Below are 16,865 nucleotides of genomic sequence, written 5' to 3' on the forward strand. Positions count from 1 at the left end.
AAAATTTACCTCGTTGTTATTCTAAAACATGAAATTAGTTTTTAAGCAACATTTTTGTAATTATAAGTGTTTTTGTTTTTTGTCTTGTTTTCATAATTCAATGTTTTAGGCCTTAGTTGAAATAAGATCACAATGAAAAAGACAAACACACACATGAAGAATTAAATTACAACAACAACAACATGCAACGTTTGTGTGAAGCAGTGAAGCAGAAGACAAAATGAATAAGAAACAAAATCACCAGTTGATGTAATAAATAAATACAAATTATTATGAAAAGCAACAATGCTTCGAGCCAAAAACAACAGCTATGTATTTAGATGATATCAATTTGAAACAGCATAATTTTTCTATTCTATTTAGAAGCTACTTTCAAAACCGCATTCCATCTCACTTCCGAGATTTGTAGGAACCCTCTTTTTGTGAAGACCTTCTGAGGAACTTCATCATTTTCTTAAGAACTAACACACAAAAAACAATGAAATAATAAAAACCAAATAACTATTTTTTAAGCTCTCAGAGCAACAATTTTATTAAAAATATTTAATTTTTTACGCTGCTGTTTTGTTTTTTTGTTTTTTAATTTAAATTTGTTTGTTTTTATTGACAATACTTTTGAGGGAAAAAGAAAAAAAGCAAACAAGCGAGCAAAACAAATTAAGGTTTATGTATACTAGGAAAATTGTTTTTTAATACAAGAAAATAAATACAACTTGATCAAGAATAGAATAGAAACAAAAAAAGAAAATATAATAATAATGACAAAGGAATTAAATCTTCTAGCGAGAAAAAACAATAATAATAATTATTATAAATTGTATGAGTAGTATTATTAATATAGTATTATGTTTTTTTGTTTTTGTAACTTTTTTTTAGTTTTTATTTTCTTTGTTAAGGACATAATGATCCTCGGTTCACTGTTTTAGTTTAAGGTGGAGAGTATAGTTTTAATAATTGGGAAATATTTAGGACATTGAGAGGGGTAGAAGGAGGAAAGAGGGAAGAGGGGCTGGGTAGAAGGGAGATAATTGGAAATTAACTCGTTGTTTGGAATTTGTTGCATGGCTGTATGATTGAAGTCTTACGAGCAGGCACTGTTTCTGGTGTTGGGATCGCTTCACCGGTGGAGACTTTATTCGCGAAAACCTGTTTAACACTGCCACCTTTTTGCTTGGCCATTTGATAGTCTCCAGAATCGAAGAATTTTTGCTACAAAGAAAAGAAATATTATGTTGATTGGATTGATTAGGATATTCACAATGGATGATGTGTAAATGAACAGGGTTATCCATTTTGCGGTTTCAAAAGTAAACATAAACAAAACACATACATATTTTTTTCATATTTCTTTTTTATTATAAAGTTTGAACGTTGACATTATGTTAGAAACACGACATCTTTAAAATGACCACCACGCGAATTTTTGCAAGCATCCATTAGTTTGAGGTAATTTTCGACCGCTTTTTAACATATATTGGGCGGCAGCTCAACCATAACTTTACGAATGTTGGTTCTTAAGAGCTAGTTAAAGGTTTATCTGCAAAAACACGGTCTTTGACGTAGCCCCACAAACTCAAGTCCAGCGGTGTCGAATCGCATGATCTTTGTGGTCAGTTGAGAAATAAGGCGTCCAGTAAATGTATCCTTCAATAAACACATGTGTTCAAATGGTAAACATGTGCATTCAAGAGGACACAAGCGTCCACAGGTTTTTCTCAAAACCCACATCTATCTATCAACTCCTACTCTCAACTCCCCGCGGTGAACATCGGGTGCCTAGTTCCTCAACTGGAGATTAACTTCCAACCCCAGTAGAAAGTTGTTGTGGCGAGACAGACTAGAGAGGAGGGGGGAGGTGTTTCCACTAAAGCACCTCTCCTCCCGAGTTGGAATCAACGGTGGGGTCTACAGTTCAAGCAAGGTTGAACTACTAAGTGAACACCTTATAGGGCTTCTTCGACTAATTCGGAGCCCAGGCCTATAAGGAGCGGTTAATCCGGCTCCCCGTCCTTGCAGTTATACTAAGGATATGGCCTTCCAATTTGGGGGTTGTGCCGTCGAGGTGACTTCCTGGCCACGTAAAAACACCATAGTTGCGAAGCACCAACAAGTCTCGGATACGGACGGATTTACTGTTGACAACCTACGCAAACGAATTAAGAACAACGACCTTCGGATATGCACGTGGAATGTAAGGTCCCTTAACAGACCACGTGCGGCCAAAGAATTAGCGGAGGCCCTAGACTGTTATAAAGCAGGCATTACCGCCATCCAGGAAATACGATGGGATGATCCGGGCAAAAAGAGGATGAAAAACGGCGATATTTACTGTGGTGACGGCTACCGAGAAAACCAACAGAGCTTACTTGGATGCGGCTTTGACATTGGAGCCAGACTTAGGCAACAAGTCTTGAGCTATAGGTGCATCTACAAGTGCTTGATAACCATCCGCATCAAGGCTAAATTCGGCAACATTAGCCTGATATGCGTGCACGCCCCCTAGCTACGATATTAAAATTGTCCTGGGCGATTTTAATGCCAAGCTGGGAAGGATAGACAACTTTGGAAGAATAATCGGGAAAAACAGCCTTCACGTCAAAACTTCCGACAACGGATTCAGGCTCATAGATTTTACTGCGGATGAAACGTCATAGTAGCCAGTACGCGTTTTCCACACCTCAACATCCACAAAGGAACTTGCAGTTCTCCAGATCAATCTACCGTCAACCAGATAAACCATATTGCGATCGACGCCAGACACGCTTCCAGCATCATGGATGTCCGAACTTTCCGAGCAGCTAACATCGACTCGGACCACTAGCACTTCGGTTTTCCAGACCCAAGGGAAAACAGGAAGATGCTGAACTTCTTTCGAAGTTATCTGCGGCCAACACAATCTATCGAAAACCAGTGACAACATTGCCAAGATGCAATCAGAGAAGCCGCCTCTGATGTGCTGGGTTTCAAGCAATCGCCAAAAGGAACCCCTGGTTTAATAAGGAATGTCCGTAGGCAAATGCAGCCAAACAACAGGCACGCAACAGGCACTTCAGTATTGTTTGTCCGATTATGAAAAAAGGAGACAGTCTACTTAACATCGCTTACAAAATCTTCTCTGCCGTAATATGTGAACGCCCAAAGATCGATTTCAAGCCGCCTGTTGTTCAAACACCCATTCGACGTATCTACGATGTTGTAAATGGTCAGCTGGCTCCAGTTGTTTTGTAAGATGGACTTTATATGGATGTATGTAGGTGTAGATCCAAATGCAAAATACGCCATAATGTGCCGTAAGAGAAATCGACACAATCGGGTCTTCGGCAACTCTTTCTTTTACAGCAACGATATATTCAGTGGTACGAGCGAAACGATGATTGACAGGCCAATCCAGTCCCTTCAAATGTCTTCACAATTTTGTCAATTGCTTCGTAGTTGGACGAATATGTAAACCATAATCTCCTCTTAATGCACGATATGTGGTTGTGGCAAATTAGAATTTTTGTGGTAGGTTTTAACAATTTATATGCGTTGTGCGATAGTTAAGCGATCCATTTTCGTAAATGTCAGACTTTCTACTGAAAAATAAATTAGTTTAACAACTTAGTTTAACGGATGTCAAATTCCAGCCCTATACTTCTGAAACTGCGAATGGATAACCCGTTATTTTTGAATACCTTTTGTGGCGTAATTTGTAAAATAAAAATAATAAACCCTCATTAATCTGTTATTTTCAAATTTAGTCCTATAAAATATTTTGTATCTTTGAGAATTCAACAAAAATGTTTGATTAGTGAGAGTTTTTTCGACTAATGAGGTGTTTACTACAAATCGAGGCGGTCCCTGTTTAATATATAAAACATAATTTACTTACTCCTTTTTGTAGTCTTTTTTGTAGGAACGCTGAATGTCCGCCAGGTCCCCGCATTCCAGCTCCAGGGTATTTTGATTTTAGTTTCTCCTCTTCGATTTTTTCCAAATCACGTGGACTTGACTAGAAAAGAAAAGGATTATTTTATTTACAATGATAACAGAGTCGTTGGGGAAATATTCATATTGTTTTCTTTTATTCCTACTTCTATGAATCTTGATTTCGTATGTCTTCTCGGGGCTTATTGCTTTGTTTTTTATTTTTGTTTACTTCACCTAGTATTATTTTTATTTATTTTAATTAACTTTGCTTTCTAGTCGCTTCGAACCACGATTATTCTTTTTGCTTTTTGGTTAAAAGTGCCTCGAGTCGAAGAGTCCCGATTATATTTTGACGACATAAAAAGTTAAATTGAAAGTTTAGCAATTTGTGGGTTAAAAAATCGTTTTCTTCAATACATTTTGTAGGGCGCAATCGAAAGACGGCGTTGCAATCGAAATCAAAAGATCGAATTCGAAATGAACTTCTGCAAAATAAATGATCACCAATTGATTGAAAAAACAATTGCATTCAAATACCGGAAATTAATTACCAAAATCGAGATAAGAAAGACCTAAAGTAATTAACTTAATTTCCTCCAATGAACGTAATTAACTGACTTTATTTATGGCTGCAGTTTGATTTTATAAATTGAAGATTGTTTTTATTTATTATCTGAAAAATACGCAATCCGTACAAGTATATCTCTGTACATCATGTTTAAAATGAAAAAAATTGTGTAAGCCACAATTGAATTCTATTGAAAAAAAACTTCTTCATAAATTTAGATAGCCTCGTAATTATGTGTGTCAAAAAGCACCTTCATTTACCAAGACCGGAAATATAAATTGCACAATCTAAAAGTACGTTAAGTAGTTGTATAGTTCAATTATCGGGTTTTCCAATAATGACTTGACAACTTTGCATCTTTTCAATAAAATCTACATTTTCACCATGGTAAAGTACACTAACGAGCATCAACCGTCGCGTCGTATGTAGTTCGTAGTTGGTGACCACAACTTTGGGGTCGTAATTCTCGTCCTAGTAGGCAGACAATAACAAGTTTAGTGCACAAATTGTAGTCTACGTATTCGTTGTGTGATGTTGCCGTGTCAGTGAAACAATGGGTTGGTCAAAGTGTTAAATATATCACTGCCAGTCTGAAGCGAAACGACCCAAATCAGTCGATTTTTTGGTGTTATCCAATCTGGGCATCGCTCAGACCACTTTATAGTGTACTTTGCGTAGGCAAAAACTGTTAAGTGCGATTTGCATTCCGGCAGCGTTATTGGAACAAATTTTTTCTACGACGAAAACGATAGCTTCTTTAATGTCCAGCGTTATAGCGCCTTGAGTACCAATCGTTTACTGTCCGAATTGGAAAATTTGAACTTGGAAGGCATGTGGTCGCAACAGGATGGGCCACCACCTACATGTTATCTCAAGAAAAAGTGATTCGATTGGCCAATCATTTCGTGCGATTTAACGTCTCTCGACTATTTTTTTTGGGGCTACGTTAAGTCAGAGTCAATATGTGGCCAAGTAAGCCAACGAATCGGCCGCTTCAAACGTGTCTGCGATGGTAATATAAAAAAAGTCAAGTTTAATTCATATATTAAGTTTTTGAAATATCTTAAATGGATTGAGTTTTATTAAAAAAAAAGCTTTCCAGTCCTTTTAGAATGCCCTTTTTTGCGTTCAATTGGTACAAGATCAAGAATTATTGAAGAACACGGCAAACGAATCCTATTGTCAAAGTTCGTCAATCAGCACTAAACTATAGAACAACGCTATTGTTCTAAACTTGAAGAGATTATTCAGTGTTAAGTTTAAAGAAGTTCGAAATATGGTAATATTTTTTAAATTCAAAGGCTATATCGAACCTTAAGTCAAACAAAGCTGCTGGACATAACGGCATCGCTGCCGAATCATTCAAAGCAGCAGATGACTTGGAGATGAACGGAATCTAACATAGTTTGCCCAATAATCAAGAAAGAAGACGACATATCTTGGAAAAGAAACAGAGGCAAAACCAAGACGATAATAACTATCTCTTTATCAAATTCAAATAAACTTTTGACATCATCTATAGAAAAGAACTTTACAGATTAATGTCTTGTTGTGGTTTCCCTGTCAAACTTTTACGTTTTTGAAGAATGGGGATGAAAAAAGCTTAATAAATATCGGACAAGATCTTACCATACTTTAAATGTCAGAAAGGTTTACGACAAGGCGATGCACTGTCTTGCAACTTCTTCAATACCGTTCTGAAAAGAATTGTTCAAAACTTAAATTCCTAATCTTTCAAAGGTTCATCCAATTACTCGGATACGCCGACGATATTGACATAATTGAAAGATCAGAGCGTGATGTCAGCGGAGCGTTTTTGAGCATTGAGACGAAGCAGAGAAGATGAGTTTAGTGGTCAATGAGGGCAAGACCAAGTATATGCTGTCATCAAAAAAGGACATTGAACGACGACGTCTTGGACAAAATGTCAGCATGGACAGCTTTAACTTTGAGGAAGTTGAGAAATACGTCTACCTAGGCACTGCTATAAATTCAGGAAAAGGCACCAGCGATGAAATCAATAACTCTTGTAAATCGTTGTTTTTTCTACTTAGAAGGCAATCAACATAAACATTTTGGCATTTATTTACCCAGGATTCCTAAAAGAATGAATAGGAACACTTTATTTAAACAGAAAATGTTAATTAGTTTTATTTGTGAATAGATTATATTTGATATTTAGTTGAAATAAAATGTATTAATTCTATTTTTCTCAGAGCCAACTAGGTCCTTAAACTTTGATTGAGAATTGTTTCACTTCTACATGAAAATAGATTGCCCCTTTGTGAAAAACAATTCTAGAATAGGTATAACAATGAGCTATAGAAAATATACCATGAAGCTGGTATAGCCACAAAGATAAAGCTTGGTAGACTCAGATGGACTGGACTCGTAGCACGCATAAGCTATCCGTCTTTCCGTCCGGAAAGTCCTTTAAGGAAATGCCTCTACTGGAAAGATGACCCACAAAGTAAATAAGAAAACTTGGATGCATTACATATTTAAAGAAAACTTAGACATAATTATGAAATCAATTACATATAAAGAAACTCTACCAACAACTTGACGTTTTTAACCAACTGAGATTTTTCTTCTTCTTAATTTATCTGCTTATAAAATTCTTCATTGAATAGTTTGTTAACGTGTTAAAATAAAGTAGATAATCCCAATAGTAAGAATATACACTACCGGTCAAAAGCTTGAGACCACCTTCAAAGGGTTGCTTTATTTGTACCTGGCGCTTGGGTTTATGAATGAATATAGGATTTTTGTACCTGCATTGCTAACTTAGACCATTCATAAAAGGTGCAAGTGAAAAAACCCTAGATATTAATCCTTTTCTGTAAATTATGAGGAATTTTGTGAAAAAAAGTTAAAAAAAAAAACAGTACTGGGTTTTTGGCTTCTATTTGGATTTCAGATAGTTTTTATTTTTTGTGACTTTTTACATTCAATTTGGAATTTTTTATGACTGGGGTAATATTAAAGGGTACAAAAATGTATAATTTGAATACCTGCATATTTACGATTTAGTATATAATGCTCGGTTTGATCCAATTTAAATTTATTTGAGACTGTGATCTTCTCCAGTAAACAAAGTGCGCATCATGGGAAAAGTTAAGGAATTAACTATTGAAACTCGATCTGCGATTATGACCCTTATTGAAGAAGGCTATTCGTAAAGAGAAATTGCCACAAAACTAAAGATATCCAAAGGAGCAGTTCACAGGTTTTAAGGATAAACCGAGGTCTTGACGATCTATAGTTACAATGAAAACCGAAGATCTGCATATCATCACTAGAAGCAAGCGTTCTAGAAAGAAAACAGCACCAGAAAAACGCGCCGAAATCAATTAAAACCGGAAAGAACCATTATTTGTATCAACGATACAACGAAGGCTAAGGCATGCTGGACTTTTTGGGCGCGTTACAGTGCGGAAACCACTTCTACGACCCCAAAACAAGATCAAACTGTTGGAATTGGCTAAAACCCATAAGGATTGGACAGTTGAAGACTTCAACAGTCTTATTGAGCGATGAGTCCAAGTTTGAGATATTTGGCTCAAATCGCAGTGTACGTCAGGCGTAGTGCTGAACAGAAGCTGCTACCAGAATGCTGGGTCCCAACTGTAAATCATGGAGGCGGTTCAGTAATGGTGTGGAGATGTTTTTCCTTCGATGGACACGAGTGATGGGAAGAATGGATAAAGAAGTCTATAAAACTATATTGGAAGACCACGTTTTGGTATCTGGAATCCGATTAATCGGTGAAGGTTTTGTATTTCTGCAAGACAGTAACCCGAAACACACTTCAAAATTTTCTCGGGATACCTGAACCAAAAAGAAGACCACCACAAGAGTCCAGCTATGGCAACTTAGGTTAGGTTAAAGTGGCTGTACGCGATGGAGTAGGACACACTAAGGCCAGTTTAATGGCCCATTGTTATACTACATGAATCTTGAGGCTTTCTTGAGGCTCAATGAAATCAGTTTGAGTCTTCCCGAAACGTGATCCATTTGATACATCTGTAAGGATCTGAAAGGTATAGAAATCTGAAATTTTTTGTCGAATTGCAGTTGGGGGATGGTACAGTCTATGTGCTTTGAAATTGTTTCTGAATACTTAAGAATTACGGAGTTGCAAATATTGTTGTTAACGCACTGCGATGACACTTTAAGGTGAATTACAGAGCTTGCAGCTATTTGTTTCCCAAGTATATCCAGAGGTGTTAGGTAGAGTAATGTATCCAGCGCAACAGATGAGGAGCTATCCGCTTATACATAGACAAGTTGAACGCTGAACTTTATTTAAGTTTGTCGCGGTTAATAGCCTTAAAGCAATGCAGCAAATCGGTCTTGTAAGCCGCATTTATTACCAATAATTTGTTTGCAAAAGCTACAGTAGCCCTTTTGAATCATGCTTGTATATTGCGCTTACAATTTAGTTTTTGTCTAAAATAAGACCCAGGTACTTAGCCTCGTTTGAGAACTTTAATTGGATCCCTTTAATATATGGATTTTTAACATATGGAATTTTGTATTTCCTCGAAAATAAAACTAATTCGATTTTGTACACACCGATCAGCCCAAGGTATTAGTTTGTTTAAGGCCTTTTATAAAAGTTCTTTTAGGGTGTTAAAATGCTTTTTTGAAAGCGCTATAACAACGTCATCCGCTCAGGCAATCACTCTGTAACTCACCACTTTGCTACATTCCTCTACTAACGAATCTTTAAGCAGAATTATTATTCTGCTAGTCAGCATTAAATGAATTAACTCCCCAAGCGAACTATCTACGTTCAAATATGTTATTTTAGATGTGATTGAATGCGCCTTCGATGTCAAGAAAAGCAACAATATTGAACTCTCTATGATGAATGGAGTATTCGATAGTGCGTACTATGTAATTTGTTTAAAGCCGTTTTCACCAACTTGCCTTTCTACTGTAAAGGCAAATCGGTTTAAACGGCATGCATTTTGAGTCATAGACATAGAAGTCTTGTATCAATACTTGCCCTTAAATGAATATCAATGTATCTCTCTAAGCTCTTAAGAAGAAATAATGATAGGCTTATAGGTCGTAGATTAGGGTTGACTTGCTAATATTTTCCTGCTTTTGTTATATAAACAACTTTCACTTCTCTCCGTGCCGAGGGAGTATGGACAAAAATAACAACTTATAGAGTCAAGTTATGCAAATGTAACTTTTTCTATCAATGAAAGTGACCATTATAGACTTCGTATCAAAATATTATACAAACAATAAAATCCTTTCGTTGTGTTGCGAATTATATTTAAATTGCGTATCAGCGAAATTTTCTTTTAAACGTATGAATTCAATAAGAAAATCTATTTGTGAATTTTGTCTCCTCAATGAAACAAAATAAAAACAACCACCAAAAGATCATGAATTAAGTAAACAAATAGAATCCGAAAGCTCAATAATTTCAACCAACAAAAATAAGACAAAACCAAAAAAGTAAAAATAGATTAACTCTCACCTGTGGCTCTTGGGCTGCTGCTGGTGCTTCCTCAGTTGAACTCATTTTGTTTTGATTTTTCTGTTTTTTGCTTTAAATTTTTCCTTCCGTCGATGAATTAATAAATAATAAATAAATTTATCAACAAGATAACAACAAAAGGCCTCTGGAAATATACAATAAACAAATAAGAAAATGAAAAAAAAGTGATGTTTATATCAATCTTTTGTTATCATCAACAGGGAAATATATATGTCTTTAATTTCTCAACTTTAATTTAATGATACTTAAGGAGTAAATTTGCAATTCAAGTAAAATATAGCTTGAGTCACGCTTGTTTGACCAAGCGCTAGCTGTAGCGCAATCGATGCTAATTGGCCACGAATGGTTGCCGCAAAAATACACAACACACATTTTGTTGCTTTTGCTGTGGTTTTAACTGTGGAGATGGAGGCTGGCACTGGAGACCAAGAGGAAGCAGAATCAACACAATTATTAATGTAACAAAATTTACTGAAGCAATTCTCGTCATCGGTGAATCGATGTGCATTGAACTGAGCTTCAAAAAGTGAATTCCCATAGAAGGTGATTGGACAAGAAAGTGATACAAGGGCAGCCTGTTTAGGGGGTCGACGAGATGATCGTCGGCGTACTCTGTTCTGCACCAAAAATGGTAACACAAATATTCGCAATAGACAAAAACCAAAACCTGTAATTGCCAAAAATCCAATAGTACTTTAAAAACGATTTATTTGGATTAGAAAATCACAGACGGACGACGAACCACAGCAACCCACAACCAACTCACAACCAAAGGAGACGAGACGACGTTGATGTCGGCGTAAGCGGCGTCGGCGGCAGGCGGCTCACTGGTGCAACTTGTAAGACTAAAAATATATCACGAGTTAATCTTTACTTTTTCAGCCTCCGGCTCTTCCTATTCCACAATGTGATAGCGAAACACAAACAGGCTTACGATGCGAATGCAATTTCCATTGCCATTTGCCACGACTTGAGAAAATTATGATTTTTCTTTGGAAAGAAAATAGAAAGAAATGGAACTGTCTTTTGTTGCAGCAACGGGATTATTTCTCAATGACATTTTGCCGATTTCCACACGAGAAAAAACGATGAATTGATGGCGGATGGATTTTTCCTGCTTTTTCATTACTAACGCTTTGGATTTTACTTGATTTTATTGTTTCAATTACTTTGTTGTAGATCTTGGGAATATATGTTTTCAAATTTGAGAAAAGAAAATACAAATAATTTAATAATATTTTAATTACTTCAAAAGTTAATTACAATTCCTTATATTTCTTTTTTATTTTTTTGTCTTTCAACGGTTTCGTTCGGTTTCGATTTTATAATTTGATTGATGATGGCGGACGCACTCGCTCAGCTGCTGCGCTTTTGGTTTTGGCAAAACAAATTTATCCAAAATCATGGCTGACAACCTGCAGGTAAAATAAACAAATTTTGAGTGATGGCGGTTAGTGATACCAGAATATCATTATGCAGGAAACAGAATGGTTAAGAATGGAAAACAAATAATTTCAATAAACAAAACATCAAGAGAGAGTATTGAATTTGAAAAATAATTAAGATGCAAACTGATATTTAAGAAACTTGATATATTAACAGTCTTATTTGAAAACGCTATATAGAGCCTATATAAAGTTATGTAATCTCTAAAATACCTCTAAACGCAAAAATGCTATTTATAAAGCTTATTCAAGGTTACATAGTACCATAATAAGCTAAACTCGTTTTGAGGTTGAACAGAGCATACATAAGAAAATTATTGTTATTGGTATTTTGTAAATGTCATTTTGATTTCTCTCCATTATTGAAATTAAAAAGAAAACAATAATGCCTATCCAGTTTAGCTCGTTTATTAATGATTCTAATAATTTAAATCGCGTTTTACTAACTCCGTGAAGGCGGAAAGTTTATAAAAAAAGGTTCAACACAATGACCCTAAAAACGAAGAATTTAAAAAAAATATAGATTTTCGAAAAAGAATATCATACAAATAAATGGAATTATACGTTCGGACCTCAGCAGCGACAAAGAGGATACCACATCCCCATAAATATCCAAGAAATGGCTGCAAAAAAAGATTTTGGGGCGAAACGAGGTAAGTTTGTACTGAATGTTCAAACTAATTCGAAATTTTTACCTTTTATGATTTGTTTATAGATTCAAGACGATGGAGCAGACATCCCCGGATTAAGCCAGCCTACACTTTGCCAAATTTGTAATCGAGTGGCAATAGCATTAGCTACCAAAAAACCTTTGTTTATTAAAAAAAAAAACTTCATTCTTCTTTTTCGGACCAGCTAAGAACTGTCAACAAGTTCTCGCAAATACGGGGGATTCCTAAGGTGGTTGGGGCAGTTGAATGTACCCACATAAGGATCCCAAAAGTAGGTGGCCCATCAGGGCAGAACTGTATAAACAGTAAAATGTAATACTCGATAAATACCCAAGTAGTATGCGACGCGCATCCCCAAAAATTAATGTAATTGTTTGCCGCTGGAGAGGCAGCACTCATGACTCCCCAATTATTAGGGAAAGCAGAATTAAACAAAAATTTTATCATGGGGAGTTCAATGGTTGTCTGCTTGGGGATGGTGGTTACCGTTGTACCTTCTCTTTACCCACATTTTGAATCCTCGAACGGATGGTGAAATAAGATACAATATGTATACCTATCTCATATAGCTACTCGTTACACGGCCGGGAAAGATTCTTGTGCATCTGGAAGGCATTTTGTTAACAAGTATGAGGCGCTCCGATGCCAATAAAATTACTATAGCCTTAAAAAAATAAATTGGGTGGCGCAACAGTCCGTTGGGAACCAGGGCCAAGTGTCTTACAACTCTCAACCATTCATGTGTGCGAGAACTGTTGTCAGGAATAGAAGGGATCTACAATTTTATGCCGAATCCGAACGGCTAATTTGAGAAAGCACTTTTTCATGACAAGAATTACTCTTGAAGGATTTGTCAATTCCTCGCAAGAGGCAATACCCGTAAAAAGACTTATGGCATAGGCAGGGATCGAACCCAAGACCTCTGGCATGACAGTCCAAAGCACTACCCATCATGCTACGGGTACTACTGTCGATTGTCAAACTGAATAAAACAAGAAGTATACGAGATATCAATAAGATTTTATCTTTATTTGGGAGCCCTATTAATGACATTGTGTGAAACGACGGGTTATCCATTTTGTGGTTTCAAAAGCATAGAGCGGCAATTCGACATCCCTGAAAATAAATTGTTAAACCAATTATTTAGTTAAAAATCTGACATTTTCAAAAATAAATGGCTATCGCATAACGCATATAAATGGTTCTAAACCGACTATAAAAATTCTGCCACAGCCACAAATCGTGCTTTAAGAGGAGAAATAATGTGAATATAAAGAAATTTGAAGAGACTGGATTGTTTACAGATATTGTAACGCCTGTGCATCATCGTTTCGCTCGTTCCAATGAAAATATTGCTGCTGTTGCCGTTGACTCGAATGTGTCGATTACTTGTCGATTTCAGGAGTTAGGACTTCCTTATGTCACATTATGGTGTAATTTGCATTTGGATCTACACCTACCTCCATATAAAGTCCAGCACACACCACATTTCGCACTCGATGTGTATGGTAATAAACAAAATTGTCACATTTGGAGTTCTGAGAATCCACAATAATTGAATAGGGGCCATTACGTCCACAAAGAGTCACTGTTTAGTGCGCTCTTTGGTCCGGAGGTGTGATTGGATCGTTATATTATCAAAAATGATAATATAAAGATTGTCACCATCAATTCCGAGCGTTATGGTCATATGACAACCGACTTTTTTTGCCTGATATTGAAGATACGACTAGGAGAATGTACGGTTTTAACGAGACGTTGTCTCATTTTTCACAACTCCATCGAACATGGCTTTATTGCAATATCAAATGGCCACCAAGATCATGCGATACGACACCACTGGAATTTTTTGTGAGTCTACGTGAAAGACTGTGTTTATGCAGCTGAATTTTTAACCTTTGAGGACTTAAGAACCAACATTCATGAAGTTATGGCTGAACTAACTGCCAATATGTATCAAAAGTTGGTCAAAAATTACCTCAAAAGAATCGATGCTTGCAAAAATTCGCGTGGTGGCCATTTAAATGATGAAGTGTTCTACACATAATGTCATCGTACAAACTTTATAAAATATTTTATATGTGTTAAACTTACTTTTGATTTTGAAACCGCAAAATGGGTAACCCTGCATAACATCGTTCAAATTCAAAAGGTGTGGTTTTCGATGAGTTTAGCGAATAAATCAAGCTGAATTTGACCCATGGCATCGAGAGGCATCGGGAGGTTTCCGTCTTATTTACATAGACCTGCAACTTAAGAAAGCCTAACACAAAAAGCTTAAAGAGGTCAAATCACGCGATGTTGTTGGCCAATTCACACCTCGGCATGAGATAACTATGCCAAGAAACCGCTTACGCACAATATCGAATGTTTCTTGAGCAATGGCAAGTTTCGCCATCTTGTTGAAACCATATTCATTGGGTGTCTTTATAATTCTATTTAAGCCACAATTTGGTGATCATAAATTTCTGCCTTTGAAGGCCAGTATCAAATAGGCCTCATCACGCATTAATCCGTTGGACTGGTTTTTGACCACCAAACGTCAACTTTGCAGGACGACCAACTCTTCGCTTTTGTAAAACCATTTAGTAAGAAAAACATCTACTGTTTTTTTGGAAAGTGCGTAGTGAATATTACCCTGAGGTTCCACAAGAGTAAGATTCAATCCAACTTCTCTTCCGCAATCTTATCCCCAATCCAGTGTTTTTTTTTACTGGGAATATTATGTCTTGCCATGAGCAAACTCAAATGTCATATGTGTTGTTGTTAACTTTTTTGTTGATTTACCTTTTTTTCATATTGTTAAGATACATTGGAACAGATGATTCGTACAGATCCTTAGAATTTCTTACCCGAGTTTCAAGGAAGACGATAAGCCGATTTATGTCTTAAGTACTTGGTGTCATTTAAGATGCCCTTTATGTATCGCATTTGAGGGCTAGTTTTTTAATTTAGTTAATATAATTTCTTACGGTGAAAGTGAATTTGAGCATTCTGAGAACATTATATTGTTTAAGCCAACACAAATGACTTGAGGTGGTCCAAGAATTCGAAAACATATGTGACTTTCCTCATACCTTTGGTGCTATCGATGGCAAGCACGTCCGAATTAAAGCACCCGTGGACTCCGGATACTTCTTTAATTACAAGGATTTCTTCACCACTGTTCTTCTGGCTGTTGTGGCGCTCATGGCACCTTATACCAAGCGCTTAAATCTGGAAAGCTGATTATTCCCGATCCTTCTCAACTCAAGGGCCAGGATGCTCTTAACCCTTATTTCTTTATTGATGACGATATATATGACCTCGACACAAACCTAATGAAGGGATTTGGAAATAAGGCCAATCTTTCTACCCCACAGGAAGTCGTTAGTTATAGATTAAGTCGAGTAAGAATGTCAGTCGAAATGGCTTTTGGACGGCTCATTTCAAGGTTCAGAATTTGTCATAGACCAATGGAAGTGTCAGTCAACAAGTGCGATGTCGTCGTTAAAACGTCTTGTGTGCTGCATAATTATATTTCAGATCCATAAAAAAAGCCTCCAGAAGAACATCAACACATAGATTTTCCAAAATCAGTGGCGCCCTTAGAACCGCAAAGTGTTGCACAACAAAACGTTTCTATTTATAAATTTCCGTGCAAAATTCCTGACAATCTTAAAATCTATTGTTTATCAGAGGGTGATGTACCATACTAGTGGGCGAAAATAAAAAGAAATTAAATTATAACAAGTATTTTTTTGATTCCTGTTGAACTTATAGATGGATTTATTTTATGCTCGCATAATGAAACCATTTTATTTCATAATAACAAAGTTTATCACTTATTTAATAACTAATTTAATATTCTATTAATTCATCGTATTAATTCATCGTATATGTTTGAATCTAAAATGGTAAACAATTTCAAACACTTTTTTTAAGAAACAACTATTACCAGGCTCTGAAACAGTTGTGCTTGATATTGAGGCTATGGCATCATCAGTTTGTAAGCTTCTTGAAGCGACGTCGCGTCGTCCAATTTGTTTTTCCCTTCGATCAGATAAGGTTTTAGTTGTTAGTAGAGTTACCTCCTTGGCTGGCTCCAATGTGTCATCCTATAAATAAAATTATAAGTAATGAATGATATTTTTCGGTTTGAAAAATAAGATATCGTCCCCCTCATGCCAAGAACATGAATTTGCAAAAATGAAAATGTTAGGAAACCGTGTTACAATTATGGCTACCTTATTGTGTGTAGCTACTCTGTTTTTTTTTATAACTATACTCACTAGAGACAAATTAGTTTGTTTTCCTCTTATGACAATTATACTGTCTATGAAAATGAACTCTTTAAAATAAAATAGATAATAAGATAAATACATCTTCGATTCTAAGCCGGCTTTCTTAGAATTATCAACTTTTTTTTCATAGACATACGCTGCTCGTAGGTAATGCAGTTTTTTCTTCATATCTGCTGGATCCTTATGAAACTGTTTTGCTATTTCTTTCCAAGCTTTTCCTTTCAGGTCGTTCCTTTTGAATAAATTGCATATTTATCAAATTCAGCGTGTCACGAAACGAAATGAAATTTGGATTTCAAAAAGACACCACTACATACAATACAAACGTCAAATTTGATGACAGGAAGTGTTAAATGGAGACCCAAAGTTACGATGTTTATTTTCTGTAAAACAATATTTGTTCAAATCTTTGCTGATTCTTTGAATAATGACGATAAATACATATCACAAATTTACTGACGTCTTTGT

At 36.0% G+C, this 16,865-nt stretch overlaps 1 protein-coding gene and 1 long non-coding RNA gene across 4 annotated transcripts; one reads left to right on the plus strand and one right to left on the minus strand.

Moving 5' to 3' along the window:
• Positions 1 to 502: 502 nt before the first annotated feature.
• LOC129941207 (alpha-endosulfine) lies at positions 503 to 11,410 on the minus strand. Of its 2 annotated transcripts, none has more exons than XM_056049780.1 (4): positions 11,262 to 11,410; positions 9,978 to 10,122; positions 3,872 to 3,991; positions 503 to 1,209 (listed from the first exon to the last, which is right to left on the minus strand). In XM_056049780.1, the coding sequence occupies exons 2-4, from the start codon at positions 10,020 to 10,022 to the stop codon at positions 1,036 to 1,038; spliced, it is 339 nt and encodes a 112-aa protein (XP_055905755.1). In that variant the 5' UTR covers positions 10,023 to 10,122; positions 11,262 to 11,410; the 3' UTR covers positions 503 to 1,035. The 2 variants fall into 2 exon arrangements, with proteins under 2 accessions (XP_055905755.1, XP_055905753.1); XM_056049778.1 differs by having other exon boundaries at positions 11,246 to 11,403.
• On the plus strand, positions 10,398 to 11,270 carry LOC129941208 (uncharacterized). Of its 2 annotated transcripts, none has more exons than XR_008780830.1 (3): positions 10,398 to 10,629; positions 10,690 to 10,828; positions 10,881 to 11,270. It is a non-coding gene; the product is annotated as an uncharacterized LOC129941208 (long non-coding RNA). The 2 variants fall into 2 exon arrangements; XR_008780829.1 differs by having other exon boundaries at positions 10,718 to 10,828.
• Positions 11,411 to 16,865: the final 5,455 nt, after the last annotated feature.

Source organism: Eupeodes corollae, chromosome 1, assembly GCF_945859685.1.
Source record: "Eupeodes corollae chromosome 1, idEupCoro1.1, whole genome shotgun sequence".
NCBI lineage: Eukaryota > Metazoa > Arthropoda > Insecta > Diptera > Syrphidae > Eupeodes > Eupeodes corollae.

Bases quoted from the DNA above. Each gene is read 5' to 3' on its own strand.
- LOC129941207 (XM_056049780.1), bottom strand. From the start codon at position 10,022: ATGAGTTCAACTGAGGAAGCACCAGCAGCAGCCCAAGAGCCACAG. The intron at 3,992-9,977 runs GTGAGAGTTAAT...TTTCTTTTCTAG, and splicing joins CAGCAGCCCAAGAGCCACAG to TCAAGTCCACGTGATTTGGA. The intron at 1,210-3,871 runs GTAAGTAAATTA...TTTTCTTTGTAG, and splicing joins AAAAAAGACTACAAAAAGGA to CAAAAATTCTTCGATTCTGG.